This window comes from Schistocerca serialis, chromosome 4, assembly GCF_023864345.2.
Source record: "Schistocerca serialis cubense isolate TAMUIC-IGC-003099 chromosome 4, iqSchSeri2.2, whole genome shotgun sequence".
Taxonomy (NCBI): domain Eukaryota; kingdom Metazoa; phylum Arthropoda; class Insecta; order Orthoptera; family Acrididae; genus Schistocerca; species Schistocerca serialis.
In genome coordinates this window covers 135269701-135288818 of record NC_064641.1, presented here as the reverse complement: position 1 = coordinate 135288818, position 19118 = coordinate 135269701, and the positions used below count along the sequence as shown (strand labels likewise).

Genomic DNA, 19118 nt, shown 5'->3' with positions numbered 1-19118 from the left:
CAATATTCTTTCTCCTGGGCTGCTAGTCCGCCAAGCTATGTAGGAGAACTTCTGTGAAGTTTGGAAGGTAGGAGACGAGGCACTGGCGGAAGTACAGCTGTGAGGACGGGTCCTGAGTCGTGTTTGGGCAGATGGGTTGGTTAATTCGGGGGAGGGGACCAAACAGCGACGTCATCAGTCCCAACGGATGGGGAAAGGATGACGAAGGAAGTTGGCCATGCCCTATCAAATGATTCGCCACGGTGTTTTCCTGAATCGATTTAGTGAAATCATGGAAAACCCAAATCAGGATGGCCGGACACGGGTTTGAACCGTCGTCGTCCCGAATGCGATTCCAGTGTGCAAACCACTGCGCCATCTCTCTCGGTTGCTTGGATAGAACAGTCAGTAGAGCCGTTGCCGGCGAAAGGCACAGGTCACTTTTTTAGACATCACCAGTAGGAAAGGATGAAGCCACCGCCCAAAATCCACAGTGGTGCTGGCTGGTACAGTAGACACACCTGGTCGATGGTGGGCCGGCCCGTGGTGACGGGCTCGAGCATCTGTGCGGCGAGCAGCTTGACGTGATCGCTGAGCAGCGGCACCACCTTGGAGCGGAAGCGCCAGTCGCGCGTCACCTGCTGCAGGTGCTGCTTCTTGGCGCTGGTCGTGTCGAAGGGCAGCGCCTTGTTGAGGATCACGAACAGCACCACGCCCAGAGACCACACGTCCGCCGCCTTGGGGTTGTACGGCTTGCCCTCGATGATCTCCGGCGGCGCGTACGCCAGCGAGCCGCAGTACGTAGTGCTGGGCATCAGAATGCCCTGTGCAGCAGATGTGCGGTCCCGTCACAGTCTGCAGTAGCCCAGAATTCGTGAGGGCTGAGACTCCCTCGCTGGGGGGGCTCGCGGCCGACGTGTAAATTTATGCGTCGACGCTTCGTCGCAGTCTGTGTGTAATGTCTCTTACAGCGGTCTCTCCGCGATATTTTCAGAAATTTTATAAATTATATAACTCAGTACATATCTCGAAATATCTCTTCTTATCTTACCGATTATCAATGCAAAGTAGTTTCAAGCCCAATTATTCCTTGGAGCGTCCATTTACTCCATGGAATAGCTTCTCTGCTATCTATGCTTGCCGATTAGTCGTGAAAGAAGGAGGATGTATATGTATGTATTGTTGAGCTAGTCGCCATTTTGATGAGATTCTGTATGAGAAGGAATTTTATACATGAACTAAACTAAAGTAAGTGTGTTCGCGTATTATTTAACTGATTATTATTGACAGTGTCTGCTTACTACGCTGTGTTGCACGGGATCAGTGGGGAACGTCTGATTTACACTGGACGAACCTGCCGTTTTGTATGCTCAAGATATCCAGTTACTTCAAATAAATAGGCTAACACGGTCTTACCAGCAGATCTCCGGTCTTCCCCATGTGATCACCGAAAGTTGATAATTATTACAAATGTTTTCAGGAGATCGACTGACAATTTTCGTCGCACCGAGACTTCGAAATGGCTTCACTGCCTTATGGAATTTAAGTTAAGCTCAATTTAATCAGGATAGAACAGTATTGAACTGTGTGAATGTGATAAGCCTGCTTTGTGAATGAAAATTCCCTTAATATACGCATGTTTTTACTAACCTGATCAGTGAAGCTAAATGAGGCCGGTGTGAGAGAGGTTTTTAAATTTTAGATCCCACAAAAAAAAAATTAAATGTGGGTGACACAGGATCACGCATAAAGAACGCTACTTCTAAAATGCCCGCCATTTCTGTTCTAGTGAAATGGCAGCACTAAATGTTCGGTCGCTAGATTCGACCAAGTCTCTGGAGAGTCCAGCCCTTTCTGGAAGTATCTGCACGTGAACGAGAATGGCCCCCCATCCCCCAACAGCACTCAACAGTAGATTCGAAGCGGCCGGAGTCAGAACAGTGTGTGAAAGGACTCACAGTCGCTGCAGTCCTTAGCTTGTTGCCGCGTCCACTGCAAAGCGCAAATATCTGTATCTTGACTCGTAAATATTAATCTGATTGTGAAACTATATGCACTACTAGTCATTAAAATTAGTACACCAAGAAGAAATGCAGATGATAAACGGGTATTCATAGGACAAATATATTATACTGGAACTGACACGTGAATACATTTTCAAACAGTTGGGGTGCATAGATCCTGAGAAATCAGTAGGCAGAACAACCACCTCTGGCCGTAATAACGGCCTTGATACGCCTGGGCATTGAGTCAAACAGAGCTTGGATGGGGTGTACAGGTACAGCTGCCCATGCAGCTTCAACACGATACCACAGTTCTTCAAGAGTAGTGACTGGCGTATTGTGACGAGCCAATTGCTCGGCCACCATTGACCAGACGTTTTCAGTTGGTGAGAGATCTGGAGAATGTGCTGGAGAGGGCAGCAGTCGAACATTTTCTTTATCCAGAAAGGCCCGTACAGAACTTGCAAGAAGCGGTAGTGCATTATCCTGCTGAAATGTAGGGTTTCTCAGGGATCGAATGAAGGGTAGAGCCACGGGTCGTAACACATCTGAAATGTAACGTCCACTGTTCAAAGTGCCGTCAATGCGAACAACAGGTGATCGAGACGTGTAACCAATGGCACCCCATACCATTACGCAGGGTGATAAGCCAGTATGGCGATGACGAATATACACTTCCAATGTGCGTTCACCGCGATGTCGCCAAACACGGATGCGACCATCACGATGCTGTAAACAGAACCTGGATTCATCCGAAAAAATGACGTTTTGCCATTCGTGCACCCAGGTTCGTCGTTGAGTACATCATCGCAGGCGCTCCTGTCTGTGATGCAGCGTCAAGGGTAACCGCAGCCATGGTCTCCGAGCTGATAGTCCATGCTGCTCCAAACGTCGTCGAACTGTTGGTGCAGATGGTTGTTGTCTTGGAAACGTCCCCATCTGTTGTCTCAGAGATCGAGACATGGCTGCACGATCCGTTACAGTCATGCGGATAAGATGCCTGTCATCTCGACTGCTAGTGATACGAGGCCGTTGGGATCCAGCACGGCGTTCCGTATTACCCTCATGCACCCACCGATTCCATATGCTGCTAACCGTCATTGGATCTCGACCAAAGCGAGCAGCATTGTCGACATATGATAAACCACAATCGCGATAGGCTACAATCCGATCTTTATCAAAGTCGGAAACGTGATGGTACGTATTTCTCCTCCTTACGCGAGGTATCACAACAACGTTTCACGAGGCAACGCCGGTCAACTGCTGATTGTGTATGAGAAGTCGGTTGGTAAGTTTCCTCATGTGAGCACGTCTAGGTGTCGCCACCGGCGTCAACCCTGTGTGAATGCTTTGAAAAGCTAATCATTTGCATATCACAACATCTTCTTCCTGTCGGTTAAATTTCGCATCTGTAGCACGTCATCTTCGTGGTGTAGCAATTTTAATGGCCAGTAGTGTAATTATGTCAACTGTCGTCATTCACTACAACCTGAATAGATACAAAATATAATACCGTCTTCCTAAACTCATGGTTCTCTGGTACATATACACGTTACATTTTCGTCTTCATATGTTAAACACTTAACGCTGCACAATTTTCGTCTGTCTTCTCTGTGGCTAGTAATGGAGCGCTTCGCGATGGAACAACGTGTTGTCATAGTGAAAACTTACACTGAGATGATATAAGTCATGGGATGGCGATATGCACATCTACAGATGGCGGTAGTATCGCGTACACAAGGTATAAAAGCGCGCTGCATTGGTGAACCTGTCATTTGTACTCAGGTGATTGATGTGAAGAAGTTTCCGACGTAATTATGGCAGCATGACGGGAGTTAAAAGATTTTGACCGCGGAGTGCTAGTTGGAGCTAGACGCATGTGACATTCTGTATCAGATATCGTTAGCGAATTCAGTATTCCGAGATCCACAGTGTCAAGAGTGTACCGAAAACACAAAACTTCATGCATTACTTATCACCATGGACAGTGCAGTGACCAACGGTCATCACTTAACGACCGAGAGCAGCGACGTTTGCATAGATTTGTCAGTACTTACAGACTAGAACACTACTTGATGTAAGCACAGAAATCAGTTCAAATGGCTCTGAGCACTATGGTACTCAACTTCTGAGGTCATTAGTCCCCTAGAACTTAGAACTAGTTAAACCTAACTAACCTAAGGACATCACAAACATCCATGCCCGAGGCAGGATTCGAACCTGCAACCGTAGCGGTCTTGCGGTTCCAGACTGCAGCGCCTTTAACCGCACGGCCACTTCGGCCGGCCAGAAATCAGTTCGGGACGCAGCACAAACGTATCCATTAGGATAGTGCGACAAAATTTTAGCGTGTTCCATGAAGTGAACGGGGTCCCCTGAATGTTCAGCTAATTGGACACCATTTGCAGCCATTTATGCTCGTCATGACGCCAAACAACAATGGAATTTTTATGGATGATAATGCGCCAATGTCACCGGGCCACAACTGTGCTTTGAACATTCTAAACAATTCGAGCGAACAATTTGGCCACCCTGATCGCCCGACATGAATCTCATCGAACATTTTTGGATCGTAATCGAGAGGTCGTCGATGGGATTTAAGTCGGGGGGAATGGGCAGGCTAGTCCATTAACTGAATACCTTCTCGTGCCAGGAGCTCCTCCAACTTTTCTGTTCGATGCGGTCGCAGATTGTCATCCATAAATATGAAGTCAGGGGCGAATACAGCACTGAAAAGATGTACATGGTAAAGGGGTACAGTGTCGCAATAGCGTTGGGAGGTGAGTGTACAATGCTCAAAGATTTGCACGTCAGTATGCATAACACTTGCACCACCGAAACTATCATGTACCACTTTGTTCCTGGGTTCATTATGTGTTCTCACCTCTCGTCGTATGAGGGTACACAGTGCACGCCGGAACGTTGTTGAATACAATCTTTTTTGTGACCCAGGTGTTATTGTACCTCCAAATTTTTGAACGCTATAAACTCATCTTCGGCGTTATTCTGACACTACAGGGTGGTCCATTGATAGTGACCGGACCGAATATGTCACGAAATAAGCGTCAAACGAAAAAACTACAAAGAACGAAACTTGTCTAGCTTGAAAGGGGGAAACCAGATGGCGCTATGGTTGGCCCACTAGATGGCGCTGCCATAGGTCAAACGGATGTCAACATCGTTTTTGTAAATAGGAACCCCCATTTTTTATTACATATTCGTGTGGTACGTAAAGAAATATGAATGTTTTAGTTGGACCACTTTTTTCGCTTTGTGATAGATGGCGCTGTAATAGTCACAATAAGTACGTGGTATCACTTAACATTCCACCAGTGCGGACGGTATTTGCTTCGTGATACATTACCCATGTTAAAATGGACCGTTTACCAATTGCGGAAAAGGTCGATGTCGTGTTGATGTATGGCTAATGTGATCAAAATGCCCAACGGGCGTGTGCTATGTGTGCTCCTGGGTATCCTGGACGACATCATCCAAGTGTCCGGACCGTTCGCCGGATAGTTACGTTCTTTAAGGAAACAGGAAGTGTTCAGCTACATGTGAATCGTCAACCACGACCTGCAACAAATGATGATGGCCACGTAGGTGTTTTAGCTAGTGTCGCGGCTAATCCACACATCAGTATCAAACAAACTGCGCGAGAATCGGGAATCTCAAAACCGTCGGTGTTGAGAATGCTACATCAACATCGATTGCACTCGTACCATATTTCTATGCACCAGGAATTATTGCATGGCGACGACTTTGAATGTCGTGTACAGTTCTGCCACTGGGCACAAGAGAAATTGCTGGACGATGACAGATTTTCTGCATGCGTTCTGTTTAGCGAGGAAGCGTCGTTCACCAACAGCGGTAACGTAAACCGGCATAATATGGACTATTGCGCAACAGAAAATCCACGATGGCTGTGACAAGAGGAACATCAGCGACCTTGGCCGGTTAATGGTTCAAATGTCTCTGAGCACTAGGGGACTTAACTTCTGAGGTCATCAGTCCCCTAGAACTTAGAACTACTTAAACCTAACTAACGTAAGAACATCACACACATCCATTCCCGAGGCAGGACTCAAACCTGCGACCGCAGCGGTCGCGCGGTTCCAGAGCGGGTTAATGTATGGTGCGGCGTTATGGGAGGAAGGATCATTGGCCCCCATTTTATCGATGGCAATCTAAATGGTACAATGTATGTTGATTTCCTACGTAATGTCCTACCGATGTTACTACAAGATGTTTCACTTCATGACAGAATAGCTCTGTACTTCCAACACGATGGATGTCCGGCACATAGCTCGCGTGCGGTTGAAGCGGTACTGAATAGCATATTTAATGACAGGTGGATTGGTCGTCGAAGCACCATACCATGGCCCGCACGTTCACGGATCTGACGTCCCCGGATTTTTTTCTGTGGCGAAAGTTGAAGGATATTTGCTGTTGTGATCCACCGACAACGCCTGACAACACCCGTCAGCGGATTGTCAATGCTTGTGCGAACATTACGGAAGGCGAACTGCTCGCTGTTGAGAGGAATGTCGTTACACGTATTGCCAAAAGGATTGAGGTTGATGGACATCATTTTGAGCATTTATTGCATTAATGTGTTATTTACAGGTAATCACACTGTAACAGTATGCGATCTCAGAAATGATAAGTTCCCAAAGGTACATGTATCACGTTGTAACAACCGAAATAAAATGTGAAACGTTCCTAAGTTCTGTATTTTAATTTAAAAAACCTACCTGTTACCAACTGTTCGTCTAAAATTGTGAGCTATATGTTTGTGACTATTACAGCGACATCTATTACAAAGCGAAAAAAGTGGTCCGACTAAAACATTCATATTTCTTTACGTACTACACGAATTTGTAATAAAAAATGGGGATTGCTATTTAAAAAACGCAGCTGATATCCGTTTGACCTACGGCAGCGCCATCTAGTTGGCCAACCATAGTGCCATCTGGTTTCCTCCTTCAAGCTAGACAAGTTTCGTTCTTTGTATTTTTTTTTCGTTTGACGCTTATGTCCCGAGATATTTGGCCCGGTCACGATCAATGGACCGCCCTGTATACTTCTTCACTATGTGCATCTTTTCAGTGGTGCATTCGGCCCTGACTTCATTTTTATAGATATTACTGCTCAACCACATCGAACCGTGCAATTGGAGGATCTCTTGGAACGAGAAGTTATTTGGTGAATGGACTAGCCGCCCGTTCCCCTGACCTAAATCCCATCGAGTATTTGGGGGGGGGGAAGGGGGGGGGGGGTAGTTGGAGAGAGGTACTGCAGCACATTCACATGCACCAACGACCATTCAGCAGTTATGAACCGCGCTGGTGGAGGAATGTAAAGCCGTACCAAAAGAATTCCTCGTTAACCTTGTGGACAACATGGGAGCACGCTTTAGATTATACATTTCCTTCCTTGGTGATCTCACAAGCAACTACTATGTCACGCCGTTTGTGATGTCCAGGGGACCACCACTGACCATGATGACTTCAGTGTAATTACTGTCTTTGGATATAAGTGCCATATTTCTTTTCGTCCCACTGTATATTACCTTCAGTTACCTTCTGTACTGTACTGTACTGTACTGTAGCCGTTCTTTCTACACTACTGGCCATTAAAATTGCTACACCAAGAAGAAATGCAGATGATAAATGGGTATTCATAGGACAAATACATTATACTATACCTGACATGTGGTTACATTTTCACGAAGTTTGGGTGCATAGATTCTGAGAAATCAGTACCCAGAACAACTACCTCTGGCATTAATAACGGCCTTGATACGACTGGGCATTGAGTCAAACAGAGCTTGGATGGGGTGTACAGGTACAGCTGCCCATGCAGCTTCAACACGATACCACAGTTCATCAAGAGTAATGAGTGGCGTATTGTGAAGAGCCAGTTGCTCGGCCACTATTGACCAGATGTTTCCAGTTGGTGAGAGATCTGGAGATTGTGCTGGCCAGGGCAGCAGTCGAACATTTTCTGTATCCAGAAAGGCCCGTACAGAACTTGCAACATGCGGTCGTACATTATCCTGCTGAAACGTAGGGTTTCACAGGGATCGAATGAAGGGTAGAGACACGGGCCGTAACACATCTGAAATGTAACCTCCACTGTTCAAAGTGCTGTCAATGCGAACGAGAGGTGACCGGGACGTGTAACCAATGACACCCCATACCATCACTCCGAGTGATACGCCAGTATGGCGGTGAATACACGGTTCGAAGGTGCGTTCACCGCGATATCGCCAAACACGGATGCGACCATCGTGATGCTGTAAACAGAACCTGGATTCATCCGAAAAAATGACGTTTTGTCATTCGTGCACCCAGGTTCGTCGTTGAGTACACCATCGCAGGCGCTTCTGTCTGTGATGCAGTGTCAAGGGTAACCGCAGCGGTGGTCTCCGAGCTGATAGTCCATGCTGCTGCAATCGTCGTCGAACTGTTGGTGCAGATGGTTGTTATCTTGCAAACGTCCCCATCTGTTGGCTCAGGGATCGAGACATGGCTGCACGATCCGTTACAGCCATGCGGATAAGATGCCTGTCATCTCGACTGCCGCGACATGGTAAGTCGCAATCGCAATGGGCTACAATCCGACCTTTATCAAAGTCGGAAACGTGATGGTACGTATTTCTCCTCCTTACACGAGGCATCACAACAATGTTTCACGAGACAACGCCGGTCAAGTGCTGTTAGCGTATGAGAAATAGGATGGAAACTTTCCTCATGTCAGCACGTTGTAGGTGTCGCCATCGGCGCCAACCCTGTGTGAATGCTCTGAAAAGCTAATCATTTCCATATCACAGCATGTTCTTCCTGTCGGTTAAATTTTGCGTCTGTAGCACGTCATCTTCGTGGTGCAGCAATTTTAATGGCCAGTAGTGTATGTAAGGTTCCCGTTTCACAGTGCTATGACAGTTGTCAATGACACGTCACGCGATAGTTATATTCCTTCTTTGGTTTTGCGCACCAGTGTACTACAAAAGTGGTAAATGTTGTACACAGACTGTTCGACAACTACGTGGAATGTTTGGTAAACGTAATGCACCTAACATGTCAGCTGTGCTGAGACTGACTGCTAAACCTGTGAAAACAAGTTCGATTTTAGGTCCTCGGGGCGTACTCGAATTGGTCGTTATGCAGGAAACATCGCCATCGTGAGGGATGAAGTTGCTGCAAGTCCAGTGAAATCTAAGATTCGCAGCTTTGGGTCTGGAAAATACAACTGACGAGAGAAGTGAAACTAAATGATCACAAAAAGCGCTTGAGATCTTTACCACTGGATGCACTTTTGTGAGGCAATAGGTCGCGAGAAAAAACATTCCTAAAATGTCCTGACCTCACCCCGGTTCCGACCAAAAATTTACTTCGCTCTCTGGTTTCCGCTTTAAAGGAAGCATGGGCTGTTGCTCCTCCATAGCCAATCAGAACCCCTATTACAAGTGCCTTAACCATAGTTCAAGCCATCATGAAGACGAAGGGTGGACATACGTTACAGTGAAGTACACTAATTGTATCTGGAGACATGGAAGTGAAGATGGCTATATGACGCTACTATTTCCAAGAAACGAAGAAAGACGCTGACAGCGGGCTGTGAAAGTTAATTGGTAAGACGCGAATTGTAAAGTTTACCTGTGGATGCCGACAACGCTGTGGTCGAGCGGTTCTAGGCGCTTCAGTCCGGAACCGCGCTGCTGCCACGGTCGCAGGTTCGAATCCTGCCTCTGGCATGAATGTGTGTGATGTCCTTAGGTTAGTTAGGTTTAAGTAGTTCTAAGTCCTAGGGGACTGATGACCTCAGATACTAAGTCGCACAGTGCTTAGAGCCATTTGAACCATTTTGATACCTTCACATTATTCTTTCCTGTGAAGTACTTACATCGTGGCCTGATATGCCATAGCTAACAAATTAGTCTTTCCTGTGAAGTATGTACATTGTTGTGTGAAACGCCACAACTAATTTCTAATCAATAACATTTCGTTCTATCTGCCATTATTCAGGGCACTGTTAGTGTTGTGGTACAGAATTTGTATGCCATCAGCACAAGAGTAAAAATGAAAATCAATATTTTTGCTAAAAGACAGTTAACATACAGTAATTTTCGAGACTCACACCCATCGCTAAAAGTATTCATACAGTGGATAACACGTTTTATATCATGGGTAACTCATGCTATATGTCAGCGTATGGTTACTGGCGCACTGGCTAAGAATCCAAAGTTCTTAGATTCAGTCCATGCTGAGATCCATTATTTTCTAGGTATTTATCACTTCCTTAATCTCTGGCCATGATTTATTAATGAGAAAAATTCAATTGACTGCATGTGAGGAATGTCTATTACAGTAGATCCAATGTAGTATTTTCCTAATGTATATAACGTCGATAATCGTTTAACTGTTGTTCATTATTTTTACCATGTCAGTGTAGCAAGTATAAATGTTTCGTTTCCGAAAATCGGCTACTTTAAAACTGTTTCTGTCTTACACAAGTAACGCGTAAGGCGAACTGTAGATTGCGGTTTATTGGTAGAATCCTGAAGCGATGCAGTCCTTCAACAAAGGAAATAGCTTACAATACGTTAGTTCGTCCAGTCTTGGAGTATTGTTCGTCTGTATGGGACCCTTACCAGTTGGGTCTGATTCACGAAATTGAGAAGGTCCAAAGAAGAGCGGTAAGATTCGTGACTGGTACATTTAGCCATCGCGAGAGCGTTACAAATCTCATAGAAAGTTTGAAGTGGGACACACTTGCAGATAGACGACGCGCTAAATAGAAGGGGCTGCTCACTAGATTCCGAAATCCAAACTTCACCGCGGATGTAGAGCATGTATTATTACCACCAACTTTTAAATCGCGTAATGATCACCATTCAAAAATAAGGGAAATAAGAGCTCGTACTGAGGCGTTCAGACAGTCGTTTTTCCCTCGTACGATCCGCGAGTGGAACAGAGGGGGGAAAATATGACTTTGGCGCGTATTGTGCCCTCCGCCACGCACCGTTTGGTGGTTAGCGTAGTATATATGTAGATGTAGATTTTTTTAATGAGATAGCGTATCTGAATGTCAGTACAGAACTACTTTTGTGTTCCACAAAATAATATACGAGTATTGGTGCAGCCACCTAAGAGATTCAGACATCTTCCCTCGTAACGCAACAAGCATAGGAAAGCGCGTCAAGCCATAATATTCGGTTGGGATTTCAACAGGGAGGGGCCACTAACATTGTAGCTATTACGGCCTCGCCACCGAGCCGATTGCTACGCACCGTATGAGCTGGGCGGTCTGAAATGCCAATGTAGTAAAATGACGTCATAGGAGAGAGGTACTGTCATTATGACGACCGTGCACGGTTCGGTGAGAAAGCGTAAGTCGGTCGCACGACTAACTAACTATTCAATACACTGACACTTCAAGATACACCAGCCATAACCCCTGAAGTGTAAAGTTGGAACATCACTCGGCATTCTGGGAAGCTGGCCAGACGGGAAAAGGATGTGAAGTGATGTAACTGTTCCCTCACCGTAAGATAAGGAAGAGAGCCAGTCCTCTATCGGTCATCTACGGTACAAATACTCGTACTTTCCGGACAGTCACCCATGAAAATACGATTTTTCAAAGGGTCATATCTCGGATTCTATTGATGAAACAGATAAGGGGTCAAGTGTTTTGGATAACCCATTCTTAGCGACTGTTTGTATAACTATCGGAAGAGTGCGTGTTCAAATTTAAATAATGCATACTTCCTCCAACCCAGGCAAACTTGGCGAATTGGTTGTTTCTTTTCATTAGGTGTGCTCTACAGTGGAAATAAGATAGCTTACAAAAGCACCGATTGTTGATGGACGGTTCCTGAGAAAACCCGAAAAAACCATGATTTTTGGGTACGGAAAGTACCGGTTGTGATGGCCACTTTTACAATTTTTATTCATAGCAGAACATCGCAATTTTTACCACTTGCTCAAAGGATAACATTCTCGCGGAACTGTGATACGTTTTTCGATATCATTACCCGTTGCCAACATTGAGAGACTCAGAGTTGCCGTACTTATGAAGAAAACCGCAAAAAACGGTTATAAGAAGTTTTGCAACGTTAGTCGCAATTGTCTAGATAACTAATGGTAGCAAACGGCTCAGATTTTAACGGTACATTCTTTAGATATTCAACAGAAACGCCATTCTCTCCTTTTCGAAAATCTGTATCAGTTATCAAGATACACCGGAAAAATCTTGATTTTTGAGTACCAAAAGTGCTAATTGTGGGGATGACCAACTATAATTTTTATTCGTAGCAAATCGTCGAAATTTTATCATATGTTGTTAATATGATGTTATCGCAGAATCGTGAAACATTTTTTGATATCATTATCCGTTACCGAGACCCGAGGGCCAAAGTTATCGTATATACGCACTTAGACAGTACGTAACATCCGGTCTAATGCGTTAACATAGTTTCAACTTACGTATTGAAGAAATGGCAGTGGTTCTGGTGTCATCACAGTGGTTCCGAGGTCACTTGACCATGTTTCGAGATAGCATTTTTTCGCCAATAAAACTTTATTATGCGTTGTCTCTATACAATGGGCGTTTGGTACCTATGTAAATAGGCCCAAATTGGTACTACAGTGACAATAAACTGGCTAAAAACGGACTTAATATGCCTGAAAATAACTTAAAATGACTTTCAAAACTTAGGTAACATTGGAGGAGGAGGAGATTAGTGTGTAACGTCCCGTCGACAACGAGGTCATTAGAGACGGAGCGCAAGCTCGGGTGAGGGAAGGATGGGGAAGGACATCGGCCGTGCCCTTTCAAAGGAACCATCCCGGCATTTGCCTGAAGCGATTTAGGGAAATCACGGAAAACCTAAATCATTATGGCCGGAGACGGGATTGAACTGTCGTCCTCCCGAATGCGAGTCCAGTGTGCTAACCACTGCGCCACCTCGCTCGGTGGTAACATTGGAAAGACTGGAAATGCGCCAATATACACTCCTGGAAATTGAAATAAGAACACCGTGAATTCATTGTCCCAGGAAAGGGAAACTTTATTGACACATTCCTGGGGTCAGATACATCACATGATCACACTGACAGAACCACAGGCACATAGACACAGGCAACAGAGCATGCACAATGTCGGCACTAGTACAGTGTATATCCACCTTTCGCAGCAATGCAGGCTGCTATTCTCCCATGGAGACGATCGTAGAGATGCTGGATGTAGTCCTGTGGAACGGTTTGCCATGCCATTTCCACCTGGCGCCTCAGTTGGACCAGCGTTCGTGCTGGACGTGCAGACCGCGTGAGACGACGCTTCATCCAGTCCCAAACATGCTCAATGGGGGACAGATCCGGAGATCTTGCTGGCCAGGGTAGTTGACTTACACCTTCTAGAGCACGTTGGGTGGCACGGGATACATGCAGACGTGCATTGTCCTGTTGGAACAGCAAGTTCCCTAGCCGGTCTAGGAATGGTAGAACGATGGGTTCGATGACGGTTTGGATGTACCGTGCACTATTCAGTGTCCCCTCGACGATCACCAGTGGTGTACGGCCAGTGTAGGAGATCGCTCCCCACACCATGATGCCGGGTGTTGGCCCTGTGTGCCTCGGTCGTATGCAGTCCTGATTGTGGCGCTCACCTGCACGGCGCCAAACACGCATACGACCATCATTGGCACCAAGGCAGAAGCGACTCTCATCGCTGAAGACGACACGTCTCCATTCGTCCCTCCATTCACGCCTGTCGCGACACCACTGGAGGCGGGCTGCACGATGTTGGGGCGTGAGCGGAAGACGGCCTAACGGTGTGCGGGACCGTAGCCCAGCTTCATGGAGACGGTTGCGAACGGTCCTCGCCGATACCCCAGGAGCAACAGTGTCCCTAATTTGCTGGGAAGTGGCGGTGCGGTCCCCTACGGCACTGCGTAGGATCCTACGGTCTTGGCGTGCATCCGTGCGTCGCTGCGGTCCGGTCCCAGGTCGACGGGCACGTGCACCTTCCGCCGACCACTGGCGACAACATCGATGTACTGTGGAGACCTCACGCCCCACGTGTTGAGTAATTCGGCGGTACGTCCACCCGGCCTCCCGCATGCCCAGTATACGCCCTCGCTCAAAGTCCGTCAACTGCACATACGGTTCACGTCCACGCTGTCGCGGCATGCTACCAGTGTTAAAGACTGCGATGGAGCTCCGTATGCCACGGCAAACTGGCTGACACTGACGGCGGCGGTGCACAAATGCTGCGCAGCTAGCGCCATTCGACGGCCAACACCGCGGTTCCTGGTGTGTCCGCTGTGCCGTGCGTGTGATCATTGCTTGTACAGCCCTCTCGCAGTGTCCGGAGCAAGTATGGTGGGTCTGACACACCGGTGTCAATGTGTTCTTTTTTCCATTTCCAGGAGTGTATTTGTATTAATATTTTTACTCTCTTATGACAGAAAGCATTACCAGGGCAGTTTCGATGAATTGCGATCGATGAACGAAGTCTCCAGGAAAGATGTAAAGAAGACAATTTTGTCTTAACCTTATATTGTGCACATTTATTCTTTGTTTATATGTGTCAAAGTATATAAATGTGTCGAAGTACGTAAATTAACTGTCAAATCTTCACTGACCTACAGAAGTTGTTTCATATAAGAACCACACATTGCTGTAACGGGGAAAAGAATGGAACCAGCTCAAAATGCCCTTGTTGGAACACAAAAAGGCGAATATGCTCCTCTTTAAAATACTTACAGAAAAGCGTGGAACCAGCTGCTTCAATCCGCATTCCGCCTTCCTTGCTAAAAATTGTGACATTCTTACATATTCGCACTTTTTTGTTCCGAAACAAAGTACCAGAGAGAGACAGTGAGGTTGGAAAAGAAAGGGTGACAGTGGGAGAGAAAGAGAGAGGAAACAGTCATGGTGGCAGAGAAAAAGTGGCAGTGAAAGAGAAAGAGTAATGGAAGACGATAGCGTCGGGGGACAAGAGAGAGGAGGTACTGACCATTAGTGAGAGACAGGGGCAATAAAAGAGAAAGAGAGATGGATGAGACTGGCAGTGGGAGCAAAAGAATGGACAAGGACAGTGGGAGTAAGACAGAGAGACAATGAAAGTTATAGAGAAAGTGACAGTGGTAAGGTAGAGTGGGAGAATGGGATGAAGACAATGACAGTGGGAGAGACAGATAGCAGAAAGTACAAATGGAAGAGAAAGGAAACAGTTGGAGAGAGACATACGAGTATATAGACAGTGGCAGTGAAAAGGAGGTGCTGAGTATGAAAGCTTCACTACAAAGTGAGATTGGGGAAAATGATTTAGAATATCTTCGCATGCCAAAATTTTTGGTAAGGAAGGCGGAATGAGGATTGCACCTGCTGGTTCTCGAACTTTCTGTCATTTAACGAGGAACATTTTCGCCTCATTTGTGCTTCGACAGGAGCGTTTTTCAGCTGGTAAATGTTGCTCATTCCCAATAGAAGTATCCCAATCTGCGTTGAACCATCCTTGAGGAGGACCGATGTCTATCTAACGCCTGCTCATCCATCTGTCTGCCAGCTACTATGAACAGCAAGTCACAGATTGAGGACTTTGATGGTATTAGCCACAGCACTCCCCATACGTGTCGTGGGAAGGACTTAGGCACCTTCAATCAGGGGGTCACTTGAAAGCCCTACAGCAATTTCTGCTGCCTTCGACCCTAAGGGGGTCTGGTTCCCATCTGAGGAGGTGCAGCTGTACCTCTGTCATCATGGGGGTACACAGTCTTGGATTGCCCACATCCCGCTCCCGTATAGAAACTCTACTACCGATGGCTGCCTTTCATGTGTGCAGTCTACAGCGTGGTCGTGCATGTCCTGGTCACTTGTTTCCAAAGCTACTAGCGACCCATGGTAGTGCGGTCGACTCTGCATGTTAGTTGTGCATGGCTAGCGGCTTGATGATGTCACTCGAACAGACACGACTGACTCTCTCATTACCTGTGGCTGTGAGCCACGAACCAGTCAGCACATGCTTAGTGGGCACCTGCTGGTGCCCTGCCAGTGCCCATTGCTTGGAACGCCACCGCATCATTTTGTTGGTTGATTGGTTGATTTAGGGGAGGAGACCAATTAGAGAGATCATTGATCCCATCGGATTAGGGAAGTAAATCGGCCATGCCCTTTCAAAGGAACCATCCTGGCATTTGCCTGAAGCGATTTAGGTTCAAATGGCTCCAAGCACTATAGGACTTAACATCTGAGGTCATCAGTCCCCTAGACTTAGAACTACTTAAACCTAACTAACCTAAGGACATCACACACATCAATGCCCGAGGCAGGATTTGAAACTGCGACCGTAGCAGCAGCGTGTGGTTCTGGACTGAAGCGCCTAGAACCGCTCGGCCACAGCGACCGGCTGAAGCGATTTAGGAAAACCACAGAAAACCTAAATTGGGATGGCCAGAAACGAATTTGAACTGTCGTCCTCCCGAATGGGAATCCAGTGTGCTAACCACTGCACCACATCGGTAGATGCATCATTTTGTGTACCGTTGAACAATGAATATTTTGTTCTGTAATAGTGTTTTACTAAAGCCTCTCGGGAGCCAGACAGGCATCAGCCCATTCCACATTGCCCCACTGCACCCTGCAACAGTAGATATAACAACGCCGACCTCTTCTATTTTCTGGTTGATGTAAAGGCATTGACCTTCAAATCCTACAAGTGGTGAGGTACTGGTGGGGTATTCTAGTGTGAGATCAGCACCGTTGCTAGCCTCCCTCAACCCTCACAAAACATTTGAAAACAACAGGTAGCTATCTCGACTTCACTCTTACGTTTGAATTCACGACTCTGCGCGCGAATCCAAAGTCCGCCAGCTTGGCATTGTATTTCATGCTGATGAGGATGTTCTCGCACTTGAGGTCGCGGTGAGCCACGTTCATCTCGTGCAGGTACTGCACGGCCAGCGACACCTGCCGGATCCAGATGCGAGCCTGCTCCTCAGACACGGCACCATTCTTCAACACGTAGTCCAACAAGTCGCCGCGCTCCACAAACCGCATAAAAATGTAGTATTTGGCTCGACGCTGAAACACCGGTATGAGCGCATCACATGTAGGCGTGAAGTACACTGACATCAGCGAATAGTTTGCATTGTTGCATTTATTTTAATTTACATCGTCTCTCAGAATGGGGGAGGAAAATAAAATGAAACTTCATTGATTGAGAGAGTATGTGATGTTATTTCAGTGATTTTATGCCACAGGGTAGAAAAGGGACAGCCAAGCCAACAACAGGACAACATAATTTCACCATGTCACTGGCATGAAGCATCGGCAGAGGCTGACAAGAAGTCACACAACTGTAAATCTGAATGAATAAGTATTAACTTCCTAAATATGTTTTATTGGTGGCAAAAGACATTCTGCAGGTTTCTGACACCGCCCTGATAACGTAGAGGTGTCTCCATTCGGCCCCCATACAGTGCTTACAAAATCGAACATCTTTACAAAGAAGTGCACAGTATGAGCCCACTTGTCAGAATGACGTTGCACCCACTCCTACCTTATTGCATGCAATTATAGATTGAAGTGGGTGTCGTAAAGGCGTTTTATCCTCTGCTGAGGCCAGTAACTTGTGATTAAAGTCCCTGATACTGGCCTGTGATGGAGTTGTTATCCAAACTGGTCCCACCCATGTTCTACTGTGGACAGACCTGAGGATCTTGTTGGCCTTGGGAGTACATCCACATCAGGCGGCATTCAGTACCACAGTGGGCAGCGGTCATAATGTTTTGGCTCAATGGTGCAGGGAGGTATGTAGAATAGGAGATGATTGAAATGTCAGCTGGAGTAGGTAAAGAGATTGGGCATTTCATTTGGGATGTATGGATTAGGTTTTGGTTGGAAGGAAGGTTACATTTCAGGGATACGTTCATGGTGTAGAACCGGAAGGCGACTGATATTGCGCTGGGAAGGACATATAATGTTTGCCAATGAGAGGAAGGTTGAACACGTTGATAGAGGCAGGGCATCAGCCCAGAATTCTCAAGAAAGAAGGAGACTATAGGGTTTATGCGAGATGAAGAAGAGGTAAAAGTGTTCTGCTTATCTGATGAGGTGTGGGAAATTTTTGAGCTGATACAGGATAGGAGTAGGAGAAGGCAGTCGGATTCAGAAAGGAGTACATGTCGCTCTAGGATTTGGAGAGACTGATAAAATTTAGTAGTGTATAGGTACATAATTCCGGTCTTGTAAACTGACATACGGCCGCGAGAGCGGTATGCTGACCACATGCCGCTCCATATGCGTATCCAGGGACGCCTGGGGCTGAGGACGACACGGCGGATGGTTGGTACCATAGGCCTTCATGGCCTGTTTGGGCAGGGTTTAGTTTTAAAAGTACATACTACATCGGCGTTAGTAAGGATGGGATGGATGAGGGTTTCTTTATGTATGATAATGGTCACAGGGCTTCAACCACATGTTCATAGGGTTAATAGTATTAGTCAGTCATTGACTTTTTTGGATGGACAGGGGGATGAGGGTTTTAGGCTACTTTTTTGATCGAGTATTTGTCCATGATATTTAAGTGTTTCAATTAAGTGGACTGGATGCTCAGGTGACTGTTCCTATAAATATTGCCTAGATTGTTGCATGACTGATGGGGAGGTAATACAGGAGGTGAAGTTGCCGAGACAGAGTTAGAGGAGATTGTTGGCATGAATGGAGGGTAGGATGAACTGTAAGGATGACGGTGTCTCCAGTACATTGGAATAGTTACATAGGAAGACGTCTTTAGAAGTGTCAGTTCTGTGCTGGAGATATATCAGCAATGATAGGACGTATCCTTGAGACACACCTGTATTTGGAAGATTATTCCAGGAGTTTTGGTTGTTATGTAGGATGGATGGCTAGTGAAAAAGGACTCGACTATATGGATGTAATTGACTGGGGGCGCGAAAGTGTGTAGTATGAACTGTGAGCCAGAATGCTAGGCAAGATCGTAGGCTTTTTAGATGCCTGGAGAAAGGAGCAGAAAAACCAAGATACTCTCACAGGGTTTATCGGCTTATATATATATACGAGGGCAATTCAATAAGTAATGCAACACATTTTTTTTTTTTTTTGAAAC

At 46.2% G+C, this 19118-nt stretch overlaps 1 protein-coding gene across 1 annotated transcript in view; it reads right to left on the bottom strand.

The window, feature by feature from the left end:
* Positions 1-431: 431 nt before the first annotated feature.
* The window catches only part of LOC126474322 (testis-specific serine/threonine-protein kinase 6-like), a 28683-nt gene continuing 9996 nt past the window's right edge, over positions 432-19118 (bottom strand). Inside the window, exons 3-4 of the mRNA XM_050101788.1 lie at positions 16820-17071; positions 432-803 (exon numbers count right to left, since the gene is read on the bottom strand). Of these exons, the coding sequence (XP_049957745.1) occupies positions 432-803; positions 16820-17071 (624 nt within the window). The remainder of the gene's footprint in view (positions 804-16819; positions 17072-19118) is intronic.